The sequence below is a fragment of the Terrapene carolina genome, unplaced genomic scaffold (genome assembly GCF_002925995.2).
Source record: "Terrapene carolina triunguis isolate 2854851 unplaced genomic scaffold, T_m_triunguis-2.0 Scaffold193, whole genome shotgun sequence".
Classification (NCBI taxonomy): domain Eukaryota; kingdom Metazoa; phylum Chordata; order Testudines; family Emydidae; genus Terrapene; species Terrapene triunguis.
In genome coordinates this window covers 2016774-2031448 of record NW_020664544.1, presented here as the reverse complement: position 1 = coordinate 2031448, position 14675 = coordinate 2016774, and the positions used below count along the sequence as shown (strand labels likewise).

Genomic DNA, 14675 nt, shown 5'->3' with positions numbered 1-14675 from the left:
GGGGAACTGCCGGAGTGGTCCGTGGAGACGCAGCCCCAGCTCAGCAATGGAGGCAGTGGTGGTTAGTGGTTAGCAGGGCGACTCCGGGAGAGTCCAATACTTTGGACTTGCTGGAAATCGTAGCCTTCAAGCTGACCACGTCCCGAAGGGGGGTTGGGAAGGGAAGCCCTCTCCTACATCTGGAGGCTTGGCTCTAAAGCCCCTCACCCCATCACCACCTGGTGCCAACTCCCTGCGCTGTGATCCAGCTGAGGATGTCAACGCCGAGCCTGCGAGCAGCCAGGCAGCAGCTCCGTTTGTTGGTAACTCTGCAAATAGCTGGTTTCCGTCCTCCGGCTGCCCGGGCGCACCTTCCCCGGGCAGCCTCAGGCAGCAGCTATCCATTGGCGTTTCAGGGGGAACATTTCCTCTCGCTCTCTGTCCCACAGAACACGGCGGCTAGGTTAGACTGGAGTGAATCGGCTTTTTTAACCCAGACTATTGTGGCTCCATCCCACCTCAGTCCTATCAATCACGGGAGCTGGCGCTGGCAACAAGCATGTTTATCCCCCAGCGCTCATCACAGAGGCAGCGGAGATGAGACACCGGCAATGCTGCCTAATGAACAAACATCTGCATTATGGGACTTTTACCTCCTAACTTCTTAAGAAGTGGAAGAGGAGCTCGTGACAGTCAGCAGGCTAATGACTGAGTGCTGGGAGGGAGGGGGCAGTGCGGGCCAAGCACAGCAAGCGACCGCGCACACTGCAGACTGCCACGCTCACAATGAGGACAGACTCTTCCCCACCCACTGGGTGGAGTTTTATTTTAAACCTCCCGCAACATCCCATTGTGACGCTGCACCCCACACTCTTCACAGCGATACGACAGGAGGATGGCATAATTATGATGCATTTTATGCAAGATAAGGCATGAGAGGTCACTGGAAAGGTTACAATTTGCTGAATAGGATCATCCTATTTGTATGCAGGTATCATTTTTGTACCCCGTTATGAATCTTGACTAGATTGATTTCACACATATCCATTCCTGGGCCACGCCCACCAGGCAAAAGGCTATCAGTGTAGCTGGCTGGGAAGGGCCCATTCAGGTTAACGAGCCATTAGGAAGAAACAATAGGCCTTAGGAGCTCATCTCCCACCTGGGAAGCCTTCCAGAGGTGACACACTACAGGGACATGTGACCAGGTCACCTGGTGCCGGACTCCATCTTGGGAGGTCAGTATTTTTCCCCACTGACTGGCCTGGGACCCAAGCTTTGAAACAAAGGGTTCCTGCCATATGCAAAAGCGATTTAAGGCAGGGGAGTGACATCATCATGGTTCTTCACTGACTCCCCCCACAAGACGACTCCTGGAAACACCCGAGGAACAAAGACTGAACCAGGGGAAGTGCTGGACCCAGGCTAAAGGGATTTCTAGCCTGTGAATGGAACACCTGGGGATTCCAAGCTGTAAGCAAGTGCAGCTTGCCCCTTAAGAATCAATCAGCAGCCTGCTTGCGTCATCACTTACCGTGAGGATCTGCTCTTCATATCCAATCTAACCTGCTTTGATCTGTTTGCTATCACTTAAAATCTATCTTTTGTAGTTAAACTTGTTTTTGCTTGATCTAAAACCAGTGTGTGGGACTCATAACTCAGGGGGAGAAAGCTGTTGCATATTCCTCTCCACACTGAGGGAGGGGGTGAATTTTATGCGCTTACGCTGTACAGTTCCCTGTGCAGCGCAAGATGGCATAATTTTGGGTTTATACTCCGGGGGGGAGGGGGGGGTGCGTGCCTTAGGAACTGGGAGGTGCCCTAACTAAAGCCTTCCCAAGCACGGGCTGGTTAAAGAGCCTGCCTGCACGTACTGCAGCTGGGCGTGTCCCTACCTGTATGTACACTGGTGAAAGTGCAGGCTGAAGCCTGGAGGGCTTGTCAATAGCAGTACAGTGTAGAAGGGAGCCCAGGCTGGTGGGTCAGGGGGACTCAGTGGTACCCCAGTTCCAGGTGGCACCCGTTACCAAACAAATGCCAATGGCCCAGGAGCTGACGCAAGTAGAAGAACCAGCTCACTGCAGCATGGGGTTAGGGTGTTTTATTCTTTGCTTTGGTCTATACAAAAAACTTACAGAAATAATAAAATCCTCAGTTCCTGAACCACATTCCAAGAACATCCATCCCTTTCCAACGGAAGCAGTAAGCCATCAGATCTAGAGTCGCTTTAAAAATGCATGAAGAGAAGGGAAGAGGGGAAGGAAACACCACTCACCAGAAAGGAGACAGGTTAAATTGTGCAATAGTAGACTGATACAAAGACACAGTTCCTAGTGGTTAGAGTCACTCCTCTATCGTAAGGACAGTTACACTGAAATTCTGCTCACCCACGTCTGATCGGAAGGAATAAAGCCGTTGACACATCCCTTGGGTAGAACAAAGATCCCGGGAAAACACAGCACCCCTTGTTTTCTGCAAACTCACTGGATTTGCCATTTTTAATTTAAAGTTTGTAGAAAGCAAAAGGCTCATTTTAAAATGTCAGATTATTTTTGTTAAACGCTAAACACAGAACAGGAAGTGGAAAGTTAAAAAGCACGAACTTAAAATCAGATGGCAAAAGCCATTTGCACCATATTAAAAAATAAAAGAAATATATATTTATAGAAAAGACTATTACTGTTATGCCAATGGAGTTTGATAATGACGCGGGAGTCGCGTGTTTTAAAGCTTCAGAAACAGTATCCTGGCTTGGCTGGAGGGAGTTTGAAGCAATCTCAGGAGGAAAGGGCCTTTTTCACAGACCCACAGCAAAAAAGAAATAATAAAACAAATCTAAAAATAAAGCCTCTGGTGGGAATGGAAAAGTTTGTCTCAGGCACTTCTGTCTCCCAAGTCCCTCTTGCAAGCGCTCAGCTCTGGAGCCACCCTCTTCTGGCCGGAGAATACACCTGCAGCAGACCAGGAGGAAGGACTGTGTCAGACAGGGGAACAGCAGGTCTATCAGAGTGTGGGATCGTTTCGAGGACTAGGGGAACCTCAGGCACTTGGTTCTCTGGGGCTAGCCTGGCCCAGGCGGAAGGGGACGTGTGGCTTAGCCCACAGATCTGCTCCACCCCTAGTTATTCTGCCTTGTCTCACGGTAGAGCAGGGAGCTAGGCCATGGGTTGGCCCTATTTGCAGGCAGCTGGACAATGGTTCCCATGCCATCGTTCCCATGCCATCGTTCCCTTGTAACAATGGACGAGAGGAAACTAACCCAGCTACCCACGGCCTGACTTGTGGGGAAGGGGCTGGGAGGGCATGGAGACCTTCTCTGGGGGGTGCACAGCTCTCGGTACCATGGGACTGCCTGGAGCTAGCACTAGGGGGCAGAAGGGGATGATTTCCCCAGAGCCCCCAAGCAGCCAGGAACAGTGGAAATGCTGGTCTGCAGGATGGCAGCAGTCATGCACCTCAGCTCTTAACCCTCCTCCTGCCTTCATCCCGGCCAGCCACTGGTGTGTGGACTGCAGCTCGACCAAGCCTGTAGCTCTCATGGGTCCGGGGAGCGTCCCATCCCCGGGAGTCTCACCCTAGACTCCGCTAGGCGCTCTCTTCATTGCTTGGGGACCGCTGACCCGCCAAGCCCCCTGCCTGGCCCTAGTTCTTGGGCTCTTGCCTAGAAGTGAGAAAGTGCCTGGGTCCCTCGAACTGATGCCCAGGAGCCCAGAGGTGGGGAAGGACACGCTGGCAGAGTAGATGTGCTCATGGAAGCCCTGGCAGTCCCAAAGCTGTGCACCAGACACCAGGCTATCCAGCCACAGCTCGGCACGGCCATCAGACAGGAGCAGGACAATTCCCTCACCACTGCCCAGGTTGAGGCAGTCCCTCCTCCCCTCCCAGCTGGGCTCCCCGCCAGGCAAGGCAGCGGTGGCCCTACCCTTGTGCAGTGCCTGAGGAGCGGGTTAGGCGAGCATGTGTTCGGGGTAGTGTCCTCGGACGCCATCGCTGTAGGCGTCCATGGGATAGTCTCCGTCCATATCCATGTTCATGTCCAAGGGGTCGTCACCCGAATACAGACGATAACCAGCATCCATATCTAGCCAGCAGAGGGGAGAGGGCAGCCGTTAGCCTGCACGCCAGCCACTGAGCAGAGAATTAGCACCGGCTCCGTGCTCAGGTGGGGACATCCCAGCTCCTATCCAAGCATTACAGCCGCCCTCCCAGCCACCTAGGCTGCGTCAGAGCCGGGATCCATCGAGCCCAAGGCCTGACAGGCGCCAGCACCAAATACTGCAGGAGACCTCAACATGGCCAGATATGGAATAACCAGCCCCAGGGAAAGTTTCTTCCTGACCCTGTTGGAGGCTGGCCCGTGCCCTGACGCAGGAGGAATAAAAGCCCCAGCTGGCCTTGGCACGGGGACAGTAAAGCTCCCAGCCACACGCTTCGCCTACAGGCAGCAGCGCGACGTTCCAGAGGGGAGCGGACGCTGACAGGACTCGAGTTTGCTGAGCCATCCCACTTCCAGTTCGAGTGAGGCTGCGGCTCCCAGGAGGGGGCAGAGAAGTTCGGCTCAACGTACGGAGCATGGCAGCACCACGCCGCCAGTCACCTGGGGCCTGCGTTTGTTCGTAGCCCAGTGTTCAGTTCTCCTGGGCCCGGACACTAGAACTTGGCCGGCCAGACGTGCACGGAGCCCTCGCGGCTCTGCTGCCGGCCCAAGCAATGCCACGCTGAGGAGCGGAGGCAGAAGGCTGCAGCCGCCTGCCGGGTGCTTCCGGCCGAGTGGCCCAGCAGGGCCCCCAGCTCAGAGGCACCGTTTGGTTCCCCGGCAGGACACACCGGCCCTGCCGAGCTTGGCATGCTGCACTAAGCACATGCCCAGCACTTACCCTCTGGGTATGGCTCGTTGATTGGGATCATGCTCTGCGCCTAGGGAGGAGAGACACACAGGTAACACGAGGGCGCAGATCGGGGTCAGCCTTCGCATGGTGCTTGGGGCACGCACGTACGTGCTGGGAATTAGCTCTTCCCGGCAGCAATGGCTTTTGGGAGGAGAGTAACATGACCCTATGGTGCTGGGTCCCTGCAGTCTCTGGGGTGGTGCCAGTGCGGAGCGGTTTTATTGGAGGAATCACAGCTCCTGGGGCATGGGGGTGGGGCCTCGCGCTACCTGGGGAGGCTGCAGGAGCATCGCTATCTGCCCAGCTCACGGGCTGATAGCCCCAGGAGGCCACTTGTGGCCAGGATTCTGTGCCAACAGGGAGCCCAGCTGCCACGGTGCCCCTTTGCCCACCAGCCCCAGTGCAGGGAGACTCAAGGGTTGTGGCTGTAGCATGTTGGACCAGTTTCTAAATGGAGCTTAGATGTTCCAGCCCCGAGTCCCCCAGTACAAGCATTACACCCTCCGTTTACTAACCCCTCCCACCTAGAAACAGGCACCCTATGGGCTGCTGCCCTGCCCCCACCCTTCCCGTTGCGGACGGTCACACACTCAGGGCTACATGGAAGATGTGGCTCATGTTCTTCCCAGCCCAAGTTCCACTACAGACGCATTTAACCAAGGAGCCTCTAGAATCCCCTGGGGAGGGGCCGTTCCCTGAGCCACGGAGGAACCCGCGGAGCCAAGCGGCCTCCCAGATGCCCTGGGTACAAACCCCATTCGTGGGCAGGGCGGTGCGAGAACAATCTCACGGGAGACGATAGGGCTCCTCTCCGGGGGAGGGGAGAGCTCCTGCGTCGCTAACAGGACCATGAGCTGGCCCCGAACGGTTCGAGAAGAAAAAGCAGCCCCCCCCCCCCCCCCCCCCCCCAAAACAGGCAGGCACTCACTGCTTCCCAGGCAGCAGGGTCGTGTTTGAAGAGGGAGTTGGTGAGCTCGACGGAGACGCGTTTCCTGTAGTCGGGGTTTTTGTCCTCAGAGATGCGGAACAGCACGGCTGCAGCGTAGGTGGCTGGAGCAGAGAGAGGGGGGAACGTTGGAAGAGGAAACCTCTAAATGCCAGCAAATGGCAGAGGGAGCCGCGCTTCTCTCGGGGCAGATGGTTGAAGGATTTCCACTTCAGTGGGCGGCTCTGCATGTAATTACGTTTCCCGTTGCCACTGGACTGTCACAGCAGCTCTGCCATCACATTCCCAAAAGCCTCCAAGCCCCAGCGTCCCCGGTGCCGCAGCACCGTTTCATGGAGCAGGGCCCGTGCGCTCTCCCCCAAACCCTCGGGCTGGAGCCTAGCGTGAGAAGGAACGTCCGTGGAGAGGGACGGGGAGACGACGACGACGGCACTTCCTCTAAGAGAGTTTTCTGGCCTAGCAGCCCTGTGCATGGCAGAGAGGGCCACAGAGGGGGTGCAGAGTGTAGGAGACAGTGGGACCCGTCAGCTGGCTAGGGGGCCTGGCTCCGGGAGATGGCATGCTACAGCACCCGCTCTCCAGATGGTGGCGGCCCCGAGGCAGCCGAATGAGAACGGGACAGAACCAGGGACTGCTGAACGCGCCATCTAAGCAGCTCGGTGCGAGCCCTGCTAGGAGTCCCAGCTCCGAGCGCGTGGCTCCAGCTGGCTCGGCTCACCTGTGCCTTCGTTCCTGGAATGCAGCAGCTCCATCAGCGGAGCAGAGGCCCCCTCGGCATCAATCGTGTCAGCAGCTTCCTTGTCCTGGGCCAGCTCGCACAGCACTCCGGCTGCCACCCGCTGGATGTTCTCCACCGGGGAGTAGAGCAGCTGTCGGGGGAGGAAAAGCAGCGTGAGGTGGTGGGAGCTGCAGCCGCCTCTCCACTCCTGGCACCGCGAGCTCTGCCACAGCAGGGCTGTTCAAGAGCCACTTCTCCGGCTCCCTTCACCCAGCCCCGGAGGCAGCTGGCAATTCCTGCACATGCCAATCGGACACACAGGGGCTCAGAGCCACCTGGACCACCACAAGCCACCCGGGCCTCCCGAAAGCACCCCACCCCCACCTTTGCCTTGTGCTGCAACCCGAAGCCCAACCTGCACAAAGAGAGGAATCGTGTTGAGTCGGAAGATCTCCATGCGGTTCATTGGGTCCCGGGCCAGAATATGCAGGGCTCCTGTGCACCCCTCCACTATCTCCTCCATCTTCACTCCATCCTGCAAAGGGAGCAGTGATCAGCGCCAAGGGGCGACAGGTGTGGAACGCACAGCCCCACAGGACGGGCATGGTACATGGCCAGAGAGGGGGACAGAGCACAGTTCCCCCGCCCCCCACCTGCCTGCAATGGTTCATCACAGCTGACAGTAGTTACAGCCTCCAGGGGGCGCTCTGAACACCAAGTGGCCTCTGCTTAGAGACCAGTCCTTGTATGGGATGGAGGGGAGGGCCAGGCCCTGGCATGCCCGGTGCACTGTGCAGAGCATCCAGCCATGTCTTCCTGCGAGCCAACTGCACCCCTGGCCATTCTGGCGCATACACGGCCGCTGCTGCTGCCAGGCGCAGTCCCCAGGGGGCAGGAGCAGCTGCTGCAGCGCTGCATGTCCAGGACTACGGCCCGGTTACAGCAGCCTTACCCACACGCCCAGCAGCACCCAGGGGGATTCCAGGGGCCGAGTGGAGGCTTCATGCTCCAGAATAAGCCAACTGAGCAACGCTCAGTGCACTGGGTGCCCTGGGACACAGGGAAAGGCCCCACCGGGCAGGCGTTCCCCAGCTCGGCCATTGGCCCCTCCCGCATCTGTACTCACTGTGTACGGCTGCTGCGTGCCAGCTGCCACATGGCGCTGGGCGTCTTGGTGAGCCTTCACCAGCAGCTGGACCAGGCGAGGGATCACGGCAGCCTCCTGCAGCGGGGCATGGTTCGCCGGGCACAGGGCCAGGTTGCGGATCAGACCGATAGTGGCCTGGAAGAGAGGAGGAAGAGGCCATCAGACAGGGCAATGGCTGAGGCAGCAGCTGTAGGCGCTCAGGAACTTGATGTGCCAGGAGCGGGACTGTTCGCGTTTTAACCTCCCGTGCCCCCGGCAGGAGTCCGGCTGCAGAGCCTATGCCGCACCAGCTCTGTACGCACTCGGCAGGGGGTTCAGAGCCAGCCACCCCAGCTCACCAGTCGCTACCTGCCAGCGCCTACAGCGAGAAGCCACCTTCCTTCGCCCCCACAGCTCACACAGCAGGTGGTGGCTTTTAAGCCTCTAGTCAGCCTGCAGCATTTCCATAAAGGGATCCACCTACTTCCCTGCTGCCGGGAGCAGCAGGACAAATATTGATTCAAGAAGAGACCAGCACCAGCCCCGTCCTCTTACCGCCTGCAGAACATGATTGGGGGCAGACAGGGAGCCAGAGCTCGACTGCCGAGCCCCCGTGGGGTGAACAATGGGTAACTGTGGCTCAAACCAGTGCCCTCTTCTCCGCAGGGAGCTCAGTGGGGGACGTTAGCGTGGCTCGCTGGGCATCAGGCAGAGCTCCGCTGAGCCCCAGCGTCCCCCCCACCCCCCAGGACGCCCCACAGTCCCTCCTGCAGTTTTACCTTGACCAGCGGCCACTGGTTGGGCTGGTTGAGGAGCTTGACGATGGCCGGGATGCCGTAATTGAGCCGCACCGAGTTCTGGGCCATCTCTGCCTCCGGGTGCCGGCTGGTGAGGTGCCGCAGGGCGCAGACAGCCGGCTCGGTGATGTCCTCCTTGTCGCCCGCCCTCAGGATGGTGTGGATCAGGGCTTCCACCCCGTTGGACTGCGTGACCAGGGTCTTGTTTTTGCTGTTGTTGCAGGTCAGGTTGGAGAGGGTGCCGGTGGCGCAGGTCAGCACGTTCACGTCGTCCGAGCTCAGCTGGTTGACCAGGATCTTGAGAACACCATCTAGCCCCTCCTACAGAACAGTGAGTAGGTGAGAGCAGAGGTAAGACGTCACACTGTCCTCTTCAGCCGGAGACCACCAACCGCAGCACGGACAAGCCAATGGACTAGGCCCGGCCTGTCCCCTCCTCGTGGGGCTCAGCTCTGCAGCAGCCACACGCTGCATCGTAAATAGCCCCAGGCCCTTTCCCAGAGCTCTGCTCCCTCCTGCCCCACTGCTTTATAAGGTGGAAGCAGAGCTGCTCCTGAGCCATCTCACGTCAAAGCAGGCTCCTCCGTGCAATGAATCCTCTGCCAACACCTCCAAAAACACAACTCTCTGCCTAAGGGGCCGCTTCAGGCCACGGGGAGCTGGGAAAGCCATCTCTGCTCGGATTGGCCGGCTGTCACTGCATTCACCAGACACTACACTCTAGCTGCACAGGAGCCCGCATGCCAGCTCCCAGCAGTCCTGGCTGGCAACGGCCCTGGCTCATGAAGGCCAGTAGGCCTAGGAGTCACCAGCCCAATGCTTTGGAGACATCCGTCTCTACGTGCCAGGAGAATGCTTAGCTAGCCCAAAGCCTGGCAAACTGGTTTCAGGGAGATGCCAGCTCTGGCATTAGGGCACCTAGCCAGACTGTGCCAGGCTGCAGCGGGAGAGGGGAGAAGGAAGGTGAAGTTAGCAAGTGTTGCTGTCAGAGCATGCTGACAGGGGAGGAGCCTAGGCACAGGATGCATTGGACAGATTCATTGGAGACGACCACACGGGCGTCATTGCAGAGGGCCCGGCGAGCTCCGGTCCCCACCCCCAAGCGAGCTAGAGGAACGATGATTTCGGGGTCAGGGATTCAGAACCCCAGTTGCACCCCATCAGGACACAGCCTCGAAGGACGTGTAGCCCCCTGGTAAAGACAATGCAGAGCATTGTACAGATGAAGGGCAGATTGTGAAAGACTCGCATTCCTCTGAACACCAACCAAGCCTGTTCACCCCACCCCCGTGCCAGGGAGATTAGATTTGTAGAGGGCAGAGATCGGCTGGAACATCAGGCAGCCAGCGACACCTCGGCAGGTGGGAACGTTTCCTGGAGGGCCCTCACAAGGGAGAATTATAGAGCTGCAAACTATCCCCTCACCTCTTTGCTCTCCCTCAAACCCTGCTTGGAGCATGCAGTAGGAAGCTGGGGTGTTTTTATCTGCTCACACTGGAGATCTGCCCATTTAACGCCTCCGAGTGAAGATTACAAGGTACCACCCAGATGCTGTCCTTCCCCTGGGAACCAGGCTCCCTCTGGGGCCCCAAGGCTGTGCTATTTGGGTCTACAGCTTGGCAGACTCCAGCAGGCCTGAGAACAGGCACAATTCACAACCCTTCCCCATGCCAAAGGCCAACTATTGTTCCAACTCAAGCAGGGCATCTCGATGCAGTAAGAGTCTTGCTCGCGGCAATGTTTTCTTAGAACAAAAGTCCAAGGCCTCTCGACTCCTGTAACCATAGCTAGCTCTCTGCACTGTTTGGACAGCGTGAGCGACAGATGTGCCAGACATGTGCAGCTTTACTTAGGAGTTTAGTATCTTCGCCAGGTTTCCCCTGCCGGAAACATGCAAGTGATACAATCCCCAGCTGTTCAGAGCAGCATGGCAAGCCAGCACGCGCACTTTGGGTGATCGTGAGGGTCACTAGTGGCAGGACTGAGGGATTTAAGAATAGCCAGAAGGACAGTGGGAGATGAGGGTAGGGATGGGGGTGGGGGGTCCTGGTTAGACAGAGGACGTGAAGGAGTTAAGTCAGCAGGCAAAGCTGCATTCCCCTGTTTGCTATTCGGCAGAGCCTGACCACCAAATGTTTCATTTGTTAATCTCACTGGAGACTGAGTTACATGCCTTCCAAAAACGATCCCAAATACTTTCCACGCTGCATCAGACCCTAATCCATGAAGAGGGGCAAGCCAAGCACCATGTGGGGAACACATCAGGAAGCAGTGGAAAGGCGGGGGGTGCAGGGGAGGGAGGAATGACTGTCAGTGGAACCCCGGGTGTCAAAGCAAGCAGCTTGGGGAAACTTCAGGGGCGTCTTCCTCGTCCGGACTCCACCCCGCCCTCCCCAGCCTTGCTCCCACTCTCCTTCCACGGAAACGATCAGCCTGATGAACAATGGGTGTCAGAACAGTCTGGCACCAGCCCTGGGAAGTCAGAAGCAAGCCCCAGGACCGGTTCTGCAGCAGAGGAACACCGGAGACACCTTTCCAAGGGTGCTGACAACAGCTTATGCCTTGGCCTGGCTCCTAGCCCCACCCCAGTGGGTGCGGTGCGTGGGCTGGCAGCCCGCAGAAGCATGTTCTCACAGGCTTGTGGCAGGGGAAAGAGTTCGCCTTCTCCCCACTGGGTCCTGGAGATGGAGTGCAAGTCAGACACGGGCAGGGAGCGCACAGACTGCCATCCCCATGGGACTGCCCCCAAGAGCCGTTGGGAGACCCGGAGCACTAGGAAGCCAGCATTTGGCAGGGTAACTGGCCCAGTGGATGGGGGAAGCAGTACCTTGATTTTAGCAAGGCTTGTGACAGTCCCGCATAAGAGTCCCATAAGCCAACTAAAGAACTGGGGTCTAGATAAAATTACTATAAAGGTGGGTGCCCAGCTGGTTGAAAGACTGTTCTCAGCGAGTAGCGATCAATGGCTCACTGCCAAAGTGGCAGGGCGTCTCTAGTGGGGCGCTGCGGGGCTCAGGTCTAGGTCCAGTACCATTCAATATGTTCATTAATGACTTGGAGAATGGAGTGGAGAGTCTGATTCTAAGATTTGCAGATGACACCCAGCTGGGTGAGTCACAAGCACTTTGGAGGACAGGATTAGAATTCAAAACAAATGGACAAATTAGAGAATTAGTCGGAAATCCACAAGATGAAATTCAATAAAGACAAGTGCGAAGTACTTCAGCTGGCAAGGAAACAAATCAAATGCACAGCTACAAACTGGGGAATAACCATCTAGGCAGAATTAACGCTGAAAAGGATCTAGCGGGTCACCTATTGAATCTGAGTCAACGTGATGCAGCTGCGAAAAAGGCTGAGCTCATTCCGGGGTGTAGGAACGGGAGTGTTCTATGTTAGACACGGGAGGTAACTGTCTCACTCTACTCTGCGCTGGTGAGGGCTCGGCTGGAGTCCTGTGTGCAGTTCTGGGCACCGCGCTTTAGGAAAGCTGCGGACAAATTGGAGACAGCCCAGGAGAGAACAATAAATGATCAAAGGTTCAGAAAACCTGACCTGTGAGGAAAGGTTAAAAATCTGGGCATGTTTAGTCTTGAGCAAAGGAGACTGAGGGGGGGACCTGACAATCTTTGAACACATTAAGGGCTGGTATAAAGAGGACGTGGATCAATTGTTCTCCATGGCCGCTGGAAGTAGGACATGTAATGGGCTCACTTGGCACCACCAGAGATTTAGGTTAGATATTAGGAAGAACTCTCAGGGCAGTTAAGCTCTGGGACACAGTTCCATGGGCGGCTGTGGAATCCCTGTCACTGGAGCAGTTCAAGAGCAGGTTGGACAAACACCTGTCAGTGAGGGTTTAGGGTTACTTGGTCCTGCCCCAGCTCAGGGGCTGGACTTGGATCTCTCGAAGTCCCTTCCAGCCCCACATTTCTAGGATTTCCATTACTTCCCGCTGGCCCCATAGCAAGCATACCATTGCAACCGGATTGTGAAGGGAGCTGCTCCTGGGAGTCAAAGCTGGGTAAGAACATCCCCTCTGGACTGTGGATGTTGGGCTCAGTGCAGAACAGGCTAAGATCAGGTATCCCCACAGAGCACCGGACAGGTGATTAATGCTCTACAGTCTATTCAGGAACAGGCCTTGGAAATGCTTATTTGAGGCTTCTACAACGGCTGGATTCCTGTGCACTCACCTGCTTGGTGGCCACATCAGAGAGGTTCCTCAAGGTCCACAGGCAGTTCTGTACGAGCCTTGGGCTAGAGCTGGTCAGATGTTTCCCCAGAGCCTGCATGCCACCTGAGGGAGGAAACAGAGCCCAGCCCAGCTGTAATTAGCCCCAACAGCCGAGCTGCCCAGCACCATCAGCTCTCAGAGAGAGGCTACACATGGGTTTGTGCTCTTCAGACAGCCCTTTGCAACACTAAGTCTGAGGCCACCATCTCTCCTTGTACTGTAGAGTCAAAGGCAGCATCACAGCTGGCCAGCAGGGCCGGGAGCAATTCTGCCCCCTCGCCCTCCCCCAGAAGCATGTGTCTGCACAAGCCTAAGCAAAAAAACAACAACAGCATCTGTCCTCAAGAAGTTTCCACTGGCCTGTATAAGAAGCCAAAGAGGACGAGTGCCCAACTCGTGGCAAGGCTGGGAAGGCAACCCTGACACAAGGCACTAATCAGAGATTAACCCATCCCTGTAGCTTCGCTACTGCACTGGCTGCTTCCATAAAGGGCCCCCACCTCGAGTAAAGGCGCTAACAGGCCCACCTCCCGTCAGAGGCGTCTGTGCACCCAGAGGAACCAGTCACTACGACCTCCTGGAAATGCCTCTCCTCCATACAAGCTCTCTGGAAACAGGTGACAGGCCATGGGAGCAGAGACCCAGCCAACATGGCAAGGGACGTGCCAAGACAGACTGTCACTCCGTGGCATTCGAGCGAGTGACAAGTGGGTGCAGCGTCCTGGTGGGAGTAGAGGAGACTGTAACCAGGTGGCGTTAGAACACTAAGTTCTAGACAGTCATACGGAAGCCTAGAGGGACCAACCACACAGCAAGTGCTTGGGGACGCTGCAGGGGTGGACGGGTGAGCAGTGGGGGACAGGTGCTGTCTGGGGAGAGCTGCTAGAGGTGCTTTTTAACTTCACTGCAATGGAAGGGGATGGGAGAGCTGGGAACCTTAATAAGGGGAAGTGTTAGGATGTTACAATTAACACAGTCATCTTAGAGGGTCTCTGATGAAGGCCTCATTAAGAGTAACAGGCAGCACAGCTGGAAGCAAAGTGACGTGACAAATGGAAATTAAATCCACATCACATCTTGCTGAATAGGAGCACGGTACCAGGCACCGGCTTATTTCCATTACAGAGCAGCTCAGGGACTTCTCAAGCCAGAACGGACATCAAAGTAGGAGCCCGATGCTGCCGGTTCCTGCTGGCCCAGAGGCTGAGACAGGGCACAGTTCCGCACCTCACGTTAGTTCATGTGCCTTGGAAGAGAGCGATGTCCAGCGGTGCCTGGAAAGGGCCACAGGCCAGTTTGCTCCAGCTGCTGAGTCTGAACCAGCCCCCTCCATCCCAGGCCCGCCCCCGCAGGGCTCACTCACCGGCCTCCACAATGGCAGGCTTGTTGCTGGGACACACCGACAGGACCTTGAGCACCCGGCTGGTGGTCCAGAGCAGCTTCTCGTAAGTGTAGCTCCGCATGATCTGCACCAGGGCTTGGGGTCCCCCGTTGGCCAAGATAATCAGCTGCAAGAGAAAGCCACGTGAGCCCTCCAGAGGGCGGCCACAAGGGGTCTCCGCAGACGCCAGGTGCTGCCCGAGAACTCCGATTCATCCCGAACATTTACACACCAGCCACTGAGCGGGGCGCTACGGCATTAGCAGGAATATCTGCTCTGCTCTCGGGACTCAACTGGATCCAACTCGGCGTGAATGGGAGCCTCCCAGCTTGGTTTCACCCTGGAAGTGCTAAACATGTCAAAACTACCCCCCCCCCAAAATATAACGGTTACTGGCCTAGGGGTGGGGGGGGGGAAGCAGAAGATGCAATATCTTGATTTTAGGAAAGCTTCTGACACAGTCCCCCATGAGGGTCTCATAACCGAACTAGGGAGATGTGGTCTAGACAAAATTACTTGAAAGGTGGGCGCCCAACTGGCTGAAAGAGCAGACTCAGAGTAGCTATCGATGGTTCGCGGTCAAACTGGGAGGATGTGGGGTC

At 56.8% G+C, this 14675-nt stretch overlaps 1 protein-coding gene across 2 annotated transcripts in view; it reads right to left on the bottom strand.

Moving 5' to 3' along the window:
- Positions 1-2064: 2064 nt before the first annotated feature.
- JUP (junction plakoglobin) overlaps positions 2065-14675 on the bottom strand; it is a 51193-nt gene continuing 38582 nt past the window's right edge. For both annotated transcript variants that reach the window (XM_024193433.2, XM_024193434.3), the window contains exons 6-15: positions 14056-14200; positions 12652-12755; positions 8438-8776; positions 7659-7814; positions 6948-7067; positions 6533-6683; positions 5797-5918; positions 4857-4896; positions 3902-4060; positions 2065-2930 (exon numbers count right to left, since the gene is read on the bottom strand). In XM_024193433.2, coding sequence (XP_024049201.1) covers positions 3927-4060; positions 4857-4896; positions 5797-5918; positions 6533-6683; positions 6948-7067; positions 7659-7814; positions 8438-8776; positions 12652-12755; positions 14056-14200 — 1311 coding nt within the window. In that variant the 3' untranslated portion in view covers positions 2065-2930; positions 3902-3926. The remainder of the gene's footprint in view (positions 2931-3901; positions 4061-4856; positions 4897-5796; positions 5919-6532; positions 6684-6947; positions 7068-7658; positions 7815-8437; positions 8777-12651; positions 12756-14055; positions 14201-14675) is intronic.